Below are 14,320 nucleotides of genomic sequence, written 5' to 3'. Positions count from 1 at the left end.
GTCTATACGCCACTAGCCTAATTTCTCTAATTACAATTAAAGAAACTCCAAAACATCTTGGAGGGACAAAATTTAAAATACAAAATTTAAATTACAAAATTTGAAATTCAAATTACATCTCTTTTAAAAGAGCCCAAAATTACACATTAATTTAAATTTCAAATTTCAAATTCTGGGCACCATAATCATCCCCTTCCTCTTTTGCACCTGAAATGTTAGACAACTCACAAGTACAAAATATTATCACATAATATATATTTTTCACGTATGTCTTGATATTTAACAATTAATTATCAAAACAAATTTAAAATTTAAAACTTTTCTTAATTTTTCAATTGGCCGAATTATATAACAATTAATATAATTCTAATTTTGTTGACTCTTTCTCAAAGAACACAAAATTAAATCATGTATATGAGATTAATTTTCGAAAACATTTTATTGCATGCTCATGAAACAATTCATGGAGAAAAAAATAAGAAAACAATCAAGGTGTTCAAAACACCTTTCATGGTCGAACTCCACCCTTCAAAAAGGTGCTTCCTTTTAAAACTTTTATAAAGAAAAAGACAACCATGAATATGAATGGGTGCATGAACATGGCATTCGAAATAACATGTTCATAAAAACAAAAACTTTAACCGTTTAAAGTATTGTAAATTAGAATCCATTCATAAAAAATTGAATCTTTAACCTTTAAAGAGATTTTAAAGGTGAAAAATATGATTACAAACAAGGTACCATCACTCGTCGATGGTAAAGCAATCGGGCTCTGATACCACTTGAAAGTTTGAAATGGCCTTGAAGGCCGATGCATGCAAGAGGGAAAAACAAAATTTTTCTTTGCGGAATATACATGCATATCAAGATCATGCTTTAGGAAAGCATGATGTTACCTTGTTCGTGAAATCACCAGATGATCAAGGCCGGTCTGAAGGGTTCAGACCCTCTAACGTTGATCCACACCACCCACTCGTCTAGGTGCAAGAACTCCTTCTTGTGAAGCCACCGTATGATCACCACAAAGAGGCTTGCTAGGCGCTCTATGTGTGAAGATGGAGGCTAGGTGAAAGTGTTTGAAAAAGTGAAGCTCTCAATGTGAAAGCTTCACAAGTGGCGCAGGAGAGAGGAGAGAATAGTCTAGGTTTTCAGAAAAACCCTTGGAGGAACAACTGCCACATAGGTGCATAAGAGGAGAGTATTTAAAATAAAATACCAATCAAATTTTTCTCCTAAAAATCTGATCATTAGGCGCCAGATTGGAGAGAGAGAAGTGGAGCTGTTTTATTTCAAAAATTGCTAACAGTCTCCTAGAATATTCTCTTGAGAATTGGTTCAAAAACCTATTCAAAATTCTGATCAGAAATCTTCATAAGATCAGCTATATGGTGCGCCCCATATAGCCCAAAAAGGTGACCGGATACATCTGAGTAGTTGCATTCAAATTTGAATCAACTCACTCAGATTTTCTCCCAACTGACTGAATCTTCTGGAGCTGATTTTGATGAGCAAATCTTGCTCACCAACAACCCAAGTCAGCGCCATATATGGCCTTGGATCTTGTCCAAAAGATTCTCTCATGATACTAGTGATTTGTTCCAACAAGATCTCATCTTATCCTTTTGTTATGAAACAACCTTTCATAGGCAATTCAAATTCAAATATTTGAATTCAAACATTCAAATATTCAAATTCAAATGTTCAAACATTCAAATTCAAAATTCAAATTTTCAAATTTCAAAATTCGAACTCAAAATCCAAATTTCAAAATTCAAATTTCAAATTTCAAATTCAAAATTCGAATTTTGAAATTCAAATTCAAAATTCAAAATTTCAAAATTCAAATTTCGAATTCCAAAATTCAAAATTTAAATGTTTGATAATTAATTTAACTAATTAAATTAATTAGTAATGTCTTGGACTATCCAAGCCCATTACAATGAACTATGCGCCCTCCACCTTTTTAGGTGGAGTTCCAAACAACTTCTTGGGCTAATAACTATTATTAGGCCCAATACCTTTAATGCTAGAGCATCTAGACAATTAGGTGTTTGTGTGTGACCCATTAGGTCCAACTTAGCCACTGACATAAATGGGCTTGGGCCCAATAAACCCACAACCCATCTAATGACAACACAGAGCACTAGCAATGCTTTGTTGCCCCAGAACTAGTTAGATTAATGATTTGATCATCCTATTAAACATATTTGGTTGCCGTATATATTTCCTTTCGTCTCGGTTACCTTCCCATAAAACCTAGGGTAAGGAAGCGTATCAACCCCTGCGGTTTAGGGTAAGCTTTATTCGAAATAGGGAATCTTCAATTTACAGACTCTAAAGGCAGATCATCTCATGATCTCTTTTACTATGCATAGATTCCCAAGTCCCTGTAAATGTCATCCCGATTTCTCCGGTTTACAGATAACCTAATCTCTCACAAAGATTTGACGAATTCCTTCAGCTTATCACCCTAGCCCTGTGTTCTTTCAGGACAAGCCCAACAGTATACCTATGAGTCTCCATGTTTCAGGCAGACGAGGTGTACAATCAAAGCATGCCTTCTAGAACACAGTCTAGGTAATAACTTCTGGTCTTAGGAAAGACATACCCAAATATAAAGAGACTACTCTAATGATACTCTCTGTGAGAGTTTCTCATAGAGTCTCTTTGTGGGTCCGTTCAGTGCGAGCTATACCCTTATAGGTCCACCCAAGACTTTAGCTAAGACATCTCCATATCTGTAGCACATGAGGTCTATACCTTGTATCCATATACAAATAGATAAGTCGTGCTAGTCTTACCCGAGATTACTGACCCCATTCTCAGTATCTCTAGACTAGGAACATAAAATTAGGAATAAACATCTGGTATTCTTGAATCCTCATGATTGTGATCTCATCACAGATACTCAAGAGATACCTATTTTATTCCACGGGGTTTATCAAGTTATTCATAATATATTAATATTAATATCGAGACATAATTATGAAACAAGATAAAAAGTGCTTTTATTTATTTGCGACAATATTAAAACGGTCTACATCTCTGCCTTTATTTAATCATAAGATTGTCTCTAGGACACCCAAATACTAACAATATATGTGATCTCTGGCCAGTAGATGTGTGTGGTTTGGACTTCCGCTGGTGATATCCCTATGGGGGATTCCGGTCAGGTTTTGTCGTGGAGCCGTCTCTGGAAGCAGTACCAGGATGATCCAAACGTGGGACTTCCACGGGATAGGTCTCATTGGAGTTCCAGTTGGATTTTTCCATGGAGTCGTCTCAACCATGGGAGAGACACCAGGAAGCTTCCCGGGAGTTATATGATGGGGTCGTCGATCGGAATCCTTGTGTGGATGTTCTTGGATGTGAGCCCAGTGTTATGTGATATTTGTATGTTATGCATTTTATATGATGATCATTGTATGCACATTGAGTGAGCCATTGGGTGGAGTGATCCTCCAGTACCCTTGGTTTACTGAGATACATTTGTATATTTCACCCCGCGTTTGAAGACATCATTTCAGGTTATAGTGAGCATGGAGGATCTTCGGACAAGAGGCCTGCTTAGAGGAGGATTTGATCAGGGTGTGCACATGGAGAGCACAGCATTTTGGAGAGTTGTATTTGATGTACATATCATTGTATCTAGCATTTTGGACTTAGGTTATGAACATATTGCATGTTGATATTGCCATGCCTTTGGAGTGTTCATGGCTAGATTCTAAGTCTATGTAGTTGATGTATATTTATGCCTCTTGTGTATAATGCTATTTTGGTGTGCGTGAGACTTGTCCATGGCCACATATTATGTTTTGAGGCTTTTGGGAATGTTTGCTGTAAATTGGCCATATGATGTGTAAATGGCAAAGAAAGGATGAATATTGTAATTGATACATTAGACAAGGTTTATGCATGATGGAAGGGCCTAGGGCATACATTAGTATTTGTACAAGTTGTAATTTGAGTATTAAGGTGTTAGGAATTGAACACTTGGTCCATTTTGTAATTGAAAAGTTGTCAAAATATGATTTCACAGTAGGGTAATCGATTACCTTCAGTGTGGTAATCGATTACCTTCAGTGTGGTAATCGATTACCTGAAACGGGGGATGCAAAATTGAGCCACTGTGAATGAAAGTAATCGATTACTTTTATGATGGTAATTGATTACCTAGTTCAGTAATCGATTACCTACGATATGGTAATCGATTACCCTAAAACAGGGGAGCCAAATTATAGCTACTAACTTCTAAATACCTCAAGGATGGTAATCGATTACCATACTGCAAATTTAAAAAAAATGATTTTATAACCTCGAGTTGATGGTATTGCTTGGAGGGGTTATAATGGATAAGTATTATGCTTTTGCGATTTTTGCAATTATAATTACGATGTTATTTTAATTGATTACAGAAATAGTTAATTGTAAATAATACGAATTTAATAAAAGAAAAAGTTTACCCGTAATTTAATTAACTCAATTATTGTGATTGTAACTGCGCTTAATACCATATGCAATGATAACATTACCGGTACATAACGGGCTGTTACAATACTCACTGATAACTCTATAAAATAGAATTATTTTTAGGCTTATATGTGATTATTTAGTGCCATACTTGTGCATAATTCTCTTGATTTTACATGATTATTGCATGAATTTTATATTTTCATGATTTGAATGAGAAATATGCTAAGTGTTGATATTTGAAGATAATTTGAGTGCAAGAACCATTTATTTCATTTTCTATTTTATTGCAGGTCAGTGCTGTAGCATCGGAAAGCAGTGTTGTAGCATCGGAAAGCAGTGCTGTAGCATCGAAGATGAGGTCAGCAGCACGTCTGGTTGACATCATCACCAGCAAGCTATGGACCCAAGCCCAAATTAATGGAGGGAAGCTTCTAAGCACGAAAATGGATATTTTGATCTGAATAATCACTCAATGATCTTCAAGAATCCTAATCAAATATCCCACAAATCAGCGCGCACAAATCCAAAGCAAATCTGAAGTATATTTGGAAAGATTTGGAGAAGATATGCAGCAGCATTATGTGTTGTCCCTGATCAGCGCTGTAGCAAATAAGGAAAGAATCTCCAATCAGCGCTGCAGCAAAAGAGAGCTGTATCTTCAATCATAGCTGCAGCTAGGGGAGGTAAACGAGCTAGGGGCCTTTGGCTCGACTCGTAAAGGTCTGAGCTCGTTTAATAAAAGCTCGTGTTGGAACCAGGCTTAGACGTATATAAAAGCTCGTTTAATAAAAAGGTCTCGGGCTCTAATTCAGAAGCTCGGCCTTAGAGCCTCCCAGGCTAGCCTAGTATATAAATATTTATTTATACTTTTTATACTACTTGTAATAAGTCTCTCTCATCAATTTATTTCACCCCATTTTATTGGTTTAACAGACTTTTTGAATAATTTTATTCTATATTATGTTATTTGATATATGGGATAGGTTATTGTGCCTACTCCTATTTTACCTACTTTTGCCTACCCCTTTCGTTACCGTTCGATTACCATCTCATCCAACGATCCATATTTGTGATATAAAATAAACCTTTTTTTTTCCTTTTTTTCTTCTCACTTTCTTCCATACATTTTCTCTCTCCTCCCCTTTCTCTCTTCCTCTGCCATATACCTAATTTTTTTCCCTTCTGCCGTCGTGGACCTCAATCTCCTGACAAACTGTTCGATTCTAATGATATTTTTAATCCTTATAAATTAATATGATTGAATCGATGACTAACAAAGAAGTTTTGATGTGATTCAAAGCGGTGGTGCCACAAGGTCGATCTGTTCACAGAATCCTCCTTGTCTCTGCTTCAATATGTCGATCTGTTCTTCCACATGATAGATACTCTTAATTTCTAATAATTAATTGGCTATCCGTATCAACATAATTGCTGGAATGGCACCAATTAACCCTCTTTCCAGATTTTTTCAATATCAATTTTTTTTATTCTTTAATTTTTTTATTTATTTTGAATCTTTTCCAACTCTGCACAGATCTTTTGAATCACATTAAAACTTCTTTGTTAGTCATCGATTCAATCTTATTAATTTATAAAATTTATGTTGTTCTTCAGATCTAAAAACTTGTTGTGATTTTTCAATCCATTGACACTGGTAATTTGATAGAAACTGATTCAGAAGGAGAAAATTTATATTACAATAATAAAAACAGAGACTAATGTATATTGACGATGATTTCAAATGTTGTGGTAATTGATTTCAAATGCTTCTGCGCCGTTCACCTGCAGAGATGATTAACGATAAAGGAAGAGAGAAAGGGGAGGAGAGAAAGGGTATGAGAGGAAGTGAGAAGAAAGAAAGGGAAAAAAAAGGTTTATTTTATATCACAAATATGGATCGTTGGATGAGATGGTAATCGAACGGTAACGAAAGGGGTAGGCAAAAGTAGGTAAAATAGGAGTAGGCACAATAACCTATCCCTTGATATATATTGAATTTATGTATTTATGGAATTACTAGTGTTGTTCTATATTATCCTTCATCCTCCTTCACACAAAAAAACCCACAAAAACTCATTTGTTCCACTGTGCACTGCTCGTTTGTGTCAATTTATTTTTTATTTTATTTATTTTATTTTTATTTTTGTTGGCACTTTTTTTATAATGGGCTAAGATAATATAACCTGTTATCTACCTTCTCTCACTTTAATTTTTTTTATTTATTGTAGACTTTGTAAATTATTGCTGCAAATTGGAAGCTAAGGTTTCTATCCGGAAATTGATTTTTTGTGAAATTCTGTTCTCTTATTTTTATTCTTTAACATGCTAACAGGCTAAGACAGGATTCACACAGGCTTTTGTTTTTTGTAAATAAACCAGGCCACAGACCAATACTATATTCGTAACAGGTAACATGCTAAGGCCAGTCGGACACGTTTAAATACAGGCTTGGCCCGTTAAGATCAAAGCTCGGCTCGGCCCGCCCGTTAACACCTCTAGCTGCAGCAAATAAGGAAAGAATCTCCAATCAGCGCTGCAGCAAAACAGAGTTGTATCTTCAATCATAACTGCAGCAAATAAGGAAAGAAACTTCAAGTTGTAGCTGCAGCAAAGCAGAGTTGTATCTTCAATCATAGCTGCAGCAAATAAGGAAAGAATCTTCAGTGCTGCAGCAAAACAGAGCTATATCTTCAACCATAGCTGCAGCAAAACAGACCAGATTTGAACATGCTTTGTAATGGATTTGAAGAGCTAATTGGAGCCCAACTCATCAAAGTCTATAAAAAGAGGAAGCCTACACACATCAAACAGGTTGGAGAGTCTCTCTTTGAGGCTGATCAGCCTCTCTTTTAGAGAGAGAAAGTGGGGAAACACTTAGAGGGAATTTGAGGGTTCGTTGAGAGAGATCCAACGAATCAAAGGAAGGGGATAGGGTTCAATAGAAAGATCATTGAACCCAGTGACTTTCTGAATTATTCCGGCGGCTGAGGCAAGGTTGATGGTGGTGGAGCTCATGGTTGCTGCGAGAGCAGTTCTACAACAACGTCCCTGCTTTCTTTACTTTAGCTTTATGGATGAACAAACGACGTCGTTGTGTATAATCGAAGGTCAGCAGCTGTAATTTGAAGCGGACGACGTCGTTTCGTTACAGGAGACTTGTTCAACCTTGGTATTAACTCAGTTGACACATTCAGACAACAAGTTACTTCTCCATACCCACCTTTTCCTTTGCTCGTGAGCTACATTTCCGGTGAAGGTTGTGAGGAACGGTGATTTGTTGGTGCACGTCTCGTCTGCAGTTGCAACGATTTAGAAGTAGTGTGGTTATTTGGTCAACATCATTAAAACGGTTGTGAGTGTGGTCACATTCGAACAAGGTACGTGGAACAAGTGATTTCTTTATTATCTGTGGTCCCCCTACCCTTATCGTCATTGTTTTTTGTTTAATGTGGTCCCCCTACCCTTTGGTGTTTTATATTTGGAATTTGTTGCATGTGGTCCCCTTTTCGTTATTTAAATTGCTATGTGTAGTGATTAGTGGACCCAAGTTTTTAGCAATCGAGCCATTTAAAAAATCCCTGGTTGTTACAGTATTATTGTAATATTATAATACATGATTGGTTATATGATACTGTAAAATAATATTATGGTAGTGTAAAAAATGTTTGAGTTCTGTTTTCTATGCAGATGGATGAATATATAGTCATAAGATATCATCATGGGGGTGTGTTGGTTAGGAATAATGAAGGGAAGCTTATTTATGCAAATGGGAGAGTGGATGATTTACCTGAAATGGATGCAGACTATGTCAACCTTCGTGACCTTGAAACTCTGTTCAAGGGGTATGGTTACCAAAAATGTAGACAGATGTGGTGGCTTAAGCCTACTGAGAGTGATTTAGAGGTTGGGTTATGTCTTCTTGAAAAGGACTCAGACATTTTGCAAATGATTAAGGCTGCCTTAGGTAATGGGAACAAAATAGAAATTTATTTCTAAGATTGCATTGCAGTTCCTGACATTTTGGCCGGACCTGTAGAAGGGAGTGATGGGTCTGTACCTCAAAGTGCTGATGAGGAGGGGGTGTTAGGTGATTCAGTTGGCAGTTCAAGTGACTTCCATATGACTTCTGCTAATGAATATGAAGAGGGAGAGGGCAATGGACTGTCAAGTGATTCATATGACGGTGTAGAAGATGAGTCATATAAGCCTCCTCCACCGGGTTATGAGGACAAAACAGAGGATGAACAGGATGAAGTGGATGAGCCACTTATTTCATTGAAAAAAAGGGTGAAAGAAAACAAGAAAAAAAGCCAGTTAACTAGCATGACAGGGAAGAAAACTTGGAATAGGATGAGCAGAATATGTCATTTGAAGAGCAGGGGTATGGTTATAATTCTGAAGAGCTGAAGACTCCTCCTTCAAGTGGGATGAAGAGGTTGAAAGGGTTGTGTTTCCGAAGTTTAATGCAGATAATACTTTTGGTTATGTACAACTTGAGCTTGGAATAGAGTTTGACAGTTTAGAGCACTTTAAAAATGGTGTGAAAGACTACAATATAAGTCTTGGGAGACAATTTAAGTGGGTTAAAAATGACAGGTAAGAGCAAGGGCCAAATGCTCAAATGAAGACTGTGAGTGGATGATATATTGTGCCTGGAACAACAAATTCAATACTTTCCAAGTGAAGACATTCAATGATTCACATTCGTGCTGCAGAATTTTCAAAAATAAAAGGGCCAGCAGGGATTGAGTTCCAAAAAAGTTGGAGAAAAGGCTGGTCACACGGCCCAACATGACAAAGGGCTGAAGCTTATGAGCATTTAAAAGAGGAGTACAAGGTCCATGTACATCTCAAGAAAGTGACCAAGGAACTGCGTAAAGCCAAGAGCAGAATAGAAAGATGTGAGAAGGAACAGTATGCCAAGTTAAGGGACTACCTAGCTGAGCTTTTGATAAGCAATCCTGGCTCCACTTGCCAGATGCAGGTAATTCCACAGCCTGTACCTGAAAGCCCACCTATTTTTTCTAAACTTTATATATGTCTTGATGCCTGTAAGAAAGGGTTCAAAGCTGGTTGTAGGCCATTGATTGACCTGGATGGTTGTTTCTTAAAAGGATACTATGGGAGACAGCTCTTGAGTGCAGTGGGAGAAGATGAAAACAAGAGCTTTTATGTTATTGCTTATGCAGTGGTGGACAGTGAGACCAAAGAAAACTGGAAGTGGTTTCTGAACTTGCTACAAGAGGACATTGGCAGTCATGTAGTCCATGGTTGGAACTTCATTTCTGATCAGCAAAAGGTATGTTTATTTAAAAGATCTTTTGTTTTTATATGGGTACTATATAACCATGTTTAATGATTTTTTTGAAAGATGACTTTGATGCTTCATATATGGATGTTGGGTTTGATACCAGCTTTGCAGGAGGTGATGCTTGGTGCACATCACAAGTTTTGTGTGCAGCATGTCTGAAAGAATTTCATTAAGCAATGGAAGGACAAGGGCATTAGGGAATAGTTTGGGAATGTGCAAGATGCACCACTGTACCTCAGTTCTAAAGAAGTATGCAGAAATTGAAAGATTTAAATGAAGATGCTTGGGCATATCTACACAAGATTGACCCTCTTCCTGGGTCAAAGCCTATTTTAGTCACTGGCCCAAGAGTGACAACATAAAAAATAACATGGCATAGGTTTGGAATGCAAAAATTGTAGGATATAGGTCCAAGCCCATAATCAGTCTATGTGAAGAACTTAGGTGCTACATCATGAGGAGGATGGCAGCACATCAAAGAATTCTTGGAACAGTTAAGGGTAAAATTGCCCCTGCACAACAGAAGAAACTTGATCAACTGAAGGTCCTAAGCAATTCCTGGACCCCTACATGGACAGGGAATTTGAATCAAGACATATACGAAGTAAGTGGAAAGGGTGAAAGGGTTGGAGTAAATTTAACCTATAAGACCTGTGCATGTAATATGTGGCAGCTGACTGGATTGCCATGTGAGCATGCAATTGCTGCAATATGTCACAAGAATGAACCAGCAGAGTTGTATGTGCATCAATGGCTGACAGTAGATGCTTTGCATGCCACTTATGCACACACCTTGAACCCTGTCAATTTTGATCAGTATTGGCCTACATCAAATGAGCCTAAACCAATTCCTCCACCATTAAAAAGGCCAATTGGTCGTCCCAAGAAACATAGGAAAAATGATCCAAGTGAGGAACATGGGACCAATACCAAAAGAGTGAAAAGGACATATGCTGCTAAATGTCCTAAATGTGGACAGGCTGGTCACTATGCAAAGACTTGTAAGGGACCAGCCGCAAGCAAGAAAGGGAAGAGAGCAGCACTACCTTCAAATCCAGTTACTGTCAACATACCATCAAGACCTGAAGATGAGCTCCCTCTGAGTCAAGGAGGACCTTCAGTACTATCAAGACCTTCCCAACAGCTGAAGAATCAATCAGAGGCAACAGCCCGCCACCTACTGCCCCACCACCACCAGAAATTTTGTCCAGTGAAACTCTGAATGCAACAAGCAGTGGCACAAGGAGCAGGCTAATGGCCTTCATGACACCTGGGTTTAGGCCACCGAGGCCAGCTTGAAAGAAGATGATCAGTTATAGGTTCAGTGTTTTTTGTATAGGCAGCACTGGTATCTTTGGCCATTTTTTTGTATTGTTGGCCATTACGAATTGTACCCCCACATTTTTTGTATTTAAGGCCTTTAGGTGAATTACATGGTGGTTTATATTACAATTGGCAGGCCCTCCTTTTGTTATGTACCTATAATTATGATTTAGTCATGTGGAAACTGTTTGATGGATGGGTTTAGAATTGTAAATGGCTACATTAATCCTGATTTATCAACCTTTGTCAATTGTTTTCTTTCCCTTTGTCAATTTTTTCCCTTTCTTTGACGTCAATATGTCTGTAATATTTCCAAGACTTGTGGTTGGTGGTTTATCAAATGATTTATCAACCTTGGTCACTTGATTTTTTGCTGCAATATGTCTCTTTATACATTTGTGGAAGCTGGTTTGTGATACAATGATGTCATGAGTTACAATGGTGGTTTGAAATGTTTGTGGTTGGTGGTTGGTGGTTTGAAATGTTTGTGATACATCTCTGGATACATTTTGCTGCAATAGGGCCATTCGATTGCTGCAATATGTCTTGTTACTTGCAATATGTCTTGTTACTAAACTTCTCATGCCCATTTTTTTAGTGTCAGGGACCAATTAGGGCCTTGATAAATATTGTCAGGGACCAATAGGGGTTTCGTGTAATTTGTGAGGGACCAAAAATAGTCCACAAAATCCCATTTTTAAACAAATATGACTGCATCCAACTTCCAACGTTTGATATGCAGATTGATTTACTTAATATAAAAAGGTGTGGTATGTGGTTTGTGGACCATTATTCCAGCACATACATTCATTCCACCCTGATTATGCAGATTGATTTACTTAATATAAAAAGGTGTGGTATGTGGTTTGTGGACCATTATTCCAGCACATACATTCATTCCACCCTGATTATGCAGATAAAATGGTTATAATCCATCATGGCAGTGGATTCATAACAGGAATAAAACATATGATGCAAACAGATGGCATGGAATAATCCATGACCTTGTTCCATTGCCATTGACATATAGTGTAGGCTTGAGCAAAGAAATCAGTTTACACAAAAACACATTTTCCAACAAATACATTTGGTACACTATATTTGATTGTTACCACAATTGCAACAAAAATACAAATCATTGAAGAAAAAATACATTTGGTACACTATATTTGATTGTTACCACAGTTGCAACAAAAATACAAATCATCATCACACCTACACAAGCACCAACTATGACCCTAGCTGACCTACCAACATGCCTAATTTCATTGTCCATCCTATCTAACTCTGAAACCATCTTCAGGTACAGCTCATTCAGCTTTCTTTACTGGTTATTAATCTTCACTTCTTGCTCAATAATCTTCCCACCTTGGTCTTTCAGCTTAACTTGCAATTGCTCATTCATCATCATGTCCACGTACTTCAACTTGAAATCCATTTCAGCAACATCCAACTCCACCTTGTGTATTCTTCCATCTTCAAGCTCCAGCCTTTCATTACATACGTCATCTACCCATCCGAAAAAATCACAAAACGGCTTCTTATCCTGCCAAAATTGCAAACCACGGTAAGCAAATATTATAATTTAATTAACTTCAAATTACAAATGTATACCTTGAAATTAGGGCACCCAAAGAATGCCCTATTTGGGTTTCTCTCTGTTTTGGAGGTATAGACGATAGTTTGCCTCCCATATTTGCACCTTCGACCGCTAATCCGTGAGGTTGTTCTCCACCCTATTGACGTACTCCCACTTGAGCCCCTCATGCCAGATGAAAGACTCATATTCTCCTATGCCCAGCAAATCCAGTAAATAACTTCTACTCTCCTCAATTTTCAGTCTTCAACGTGGGGAGCTTCTGGGGAATTTTTTTGTTCATGATTGATTTAGGCTGATTTAGGGTTCTGAAATTGACAGGGACCATATTGGGTCACTAACCCTTTCGATGCTAGGGTCACCTGTCCAAAAGTCCAACAAGACATAAGTCATGTTGTAAACGTCATCGTATTACTTCCCCGTTGGACGTGACGTTAGTAACTCAGCTAACTAACGGTCCACCTGCGCTCCGTTAGTTGGGTCGTTGGATGCCAACTAACAGAAGGACAAACGTGGCACTATTTTTCTAAAATTAAGGACCAAAAGGAGCCTTTTTTATTGTTGGGGACCAAAATGGGCCTCGTGAAGATTGTCAGGGACTAAAAATGGTATTTACTCAAGAAAGAAAGAAGACAATTCATTATTTCCCTTCGATCCTCCTTTATATTCCTAAATTGAATTTTATATCTAATTAATTTATTAGCTCAGACAATTCATTATTTTCCTATTAAATAGTTGAACCCTAATGTCTTAGTGTATTCAATCTTTTTACCCAATTAGAATTCTAGTGTCCTAGTAATTCCTTAAGCAAATGAATTTAACATTCTGCAATCTATGTAAGTCTATATCTAGATCATACACAGATTGTTATTCTACCCTTGTCAGAATTAAAACTCCAATATTCCTATTGTGAGCTCTAACCTTCAAAATCCTATAATAGAGCGATCAGTTCTATAAAGGATGTGGAAAAATTAACACAGGTGGAATAATACTAAATAAATTAAATTAATTATAAAAACAATTTAAAAACCAAAAAGGATTCACATTGGGTCCGTAATCTCAACTACAAAAAGAAAACTAGTCAGACATATCTGGCTTTAACAAATCAAAATAGTAAAAAGAATTCATAAAATAGAAAGAAAAGAAAAAGATGAAGAAGAAAAATCAATGGTCTTCAATCTTCAAGTTCTCCGGAATCCTGATCTCCAGTGTGAGTCTCCTCCTCTGAATATTGTTGCCTCTATCGAATTGTGTCTTTGTGTATCCAAGAGATGCCTTTTTATAGGGATGAAATCATATCTTTTAATTTTTCAACATATATTCAATGGAATCTTCACTAGAATCTCCTATCTTATCTTTGATTCAATCCTTCAAATCTTTCCTTTTTTTATTTAATGGAAAGCTTTCCTTAAAAGTATTCAAAGGAAGATTTGAAAAGATCTTCAATGATTCAGAAATCCAAAGCAACTCTACTTGATCTCTCAAATTTATCTCTTTATTGAGCTGAAATTTACTGCAAAATATAAAAAATCTTATGAGAATATTATTGAAAATTGGAGACTCATCATCATATTTATCTCTCAAAGCAACTCTACTTGATCTCTCAAATTTATCTC

General features: G+C 37.0%; 1 protein-coding gene across 1 annotated transcript; it reads right to left on the bottom strand.

Moving 5' to 3' along the window:
- Positions 1-12,431: 12,431 nt before the first annotated feature.
- LOC133317763 (uncharacterized protein At4g04775-like) lies at positions 12,432-12,892 on the bottom strand. The gene is made up of 2 exons (XM_061519642.1): positions 12,722-12,892; positions 12,432-12,653 (listed from the first exon to the last, which is right to left on the bottom strand). Exons 1-2 carry the CDS (start codon positions 12,890-12,892, stop codon positions 12,432-12,434), a joined length of 393 nt encoding a protein of 130 aa, XP_061375626.1.
- Positions 12,893-14,320: the final 1,428 nt, after the last annotated feature.

This window comes from Gastrolobium bilobum, unplaced genomic scaffold, assembly GCF_033153095.1.
Source record: "Gastrolobium bilobum isolate Gb01-03AN ecotype WA unplaced genomic scaffold, APGP_CSIRO_Gbil_v1 utg39760, whole genome shotgun sequence".
Classification (NCBI taxonomy): Eukaryota; Viridiplantae; Streptophyta; class Magnoliopsida; order Fabales; family Fabaceae; genus Gastrolobium; species Gastrolobium bilobum.
Note: the sequence above shows the minus strand (reverse complement) of the source record. Positions and strands in the feature narration are given on the sequence as shown.

Coding starts and splice junctions, on each gene's coding strand:
- LOC133317763 (XM_061519642.1), bottom strand. CDS start 12,892: ATGAGTCTTTCATCTGGCATGAGGGGCTCAAGTGGGAGTACGTCAATA. Junction 12,654..12,721: donor TTGGGTGCCCTAATTTCAAG/GTATACATTTGT, acceptor CAATTTTGGCAG/GATAAGAAGCCGTTTTGTGA.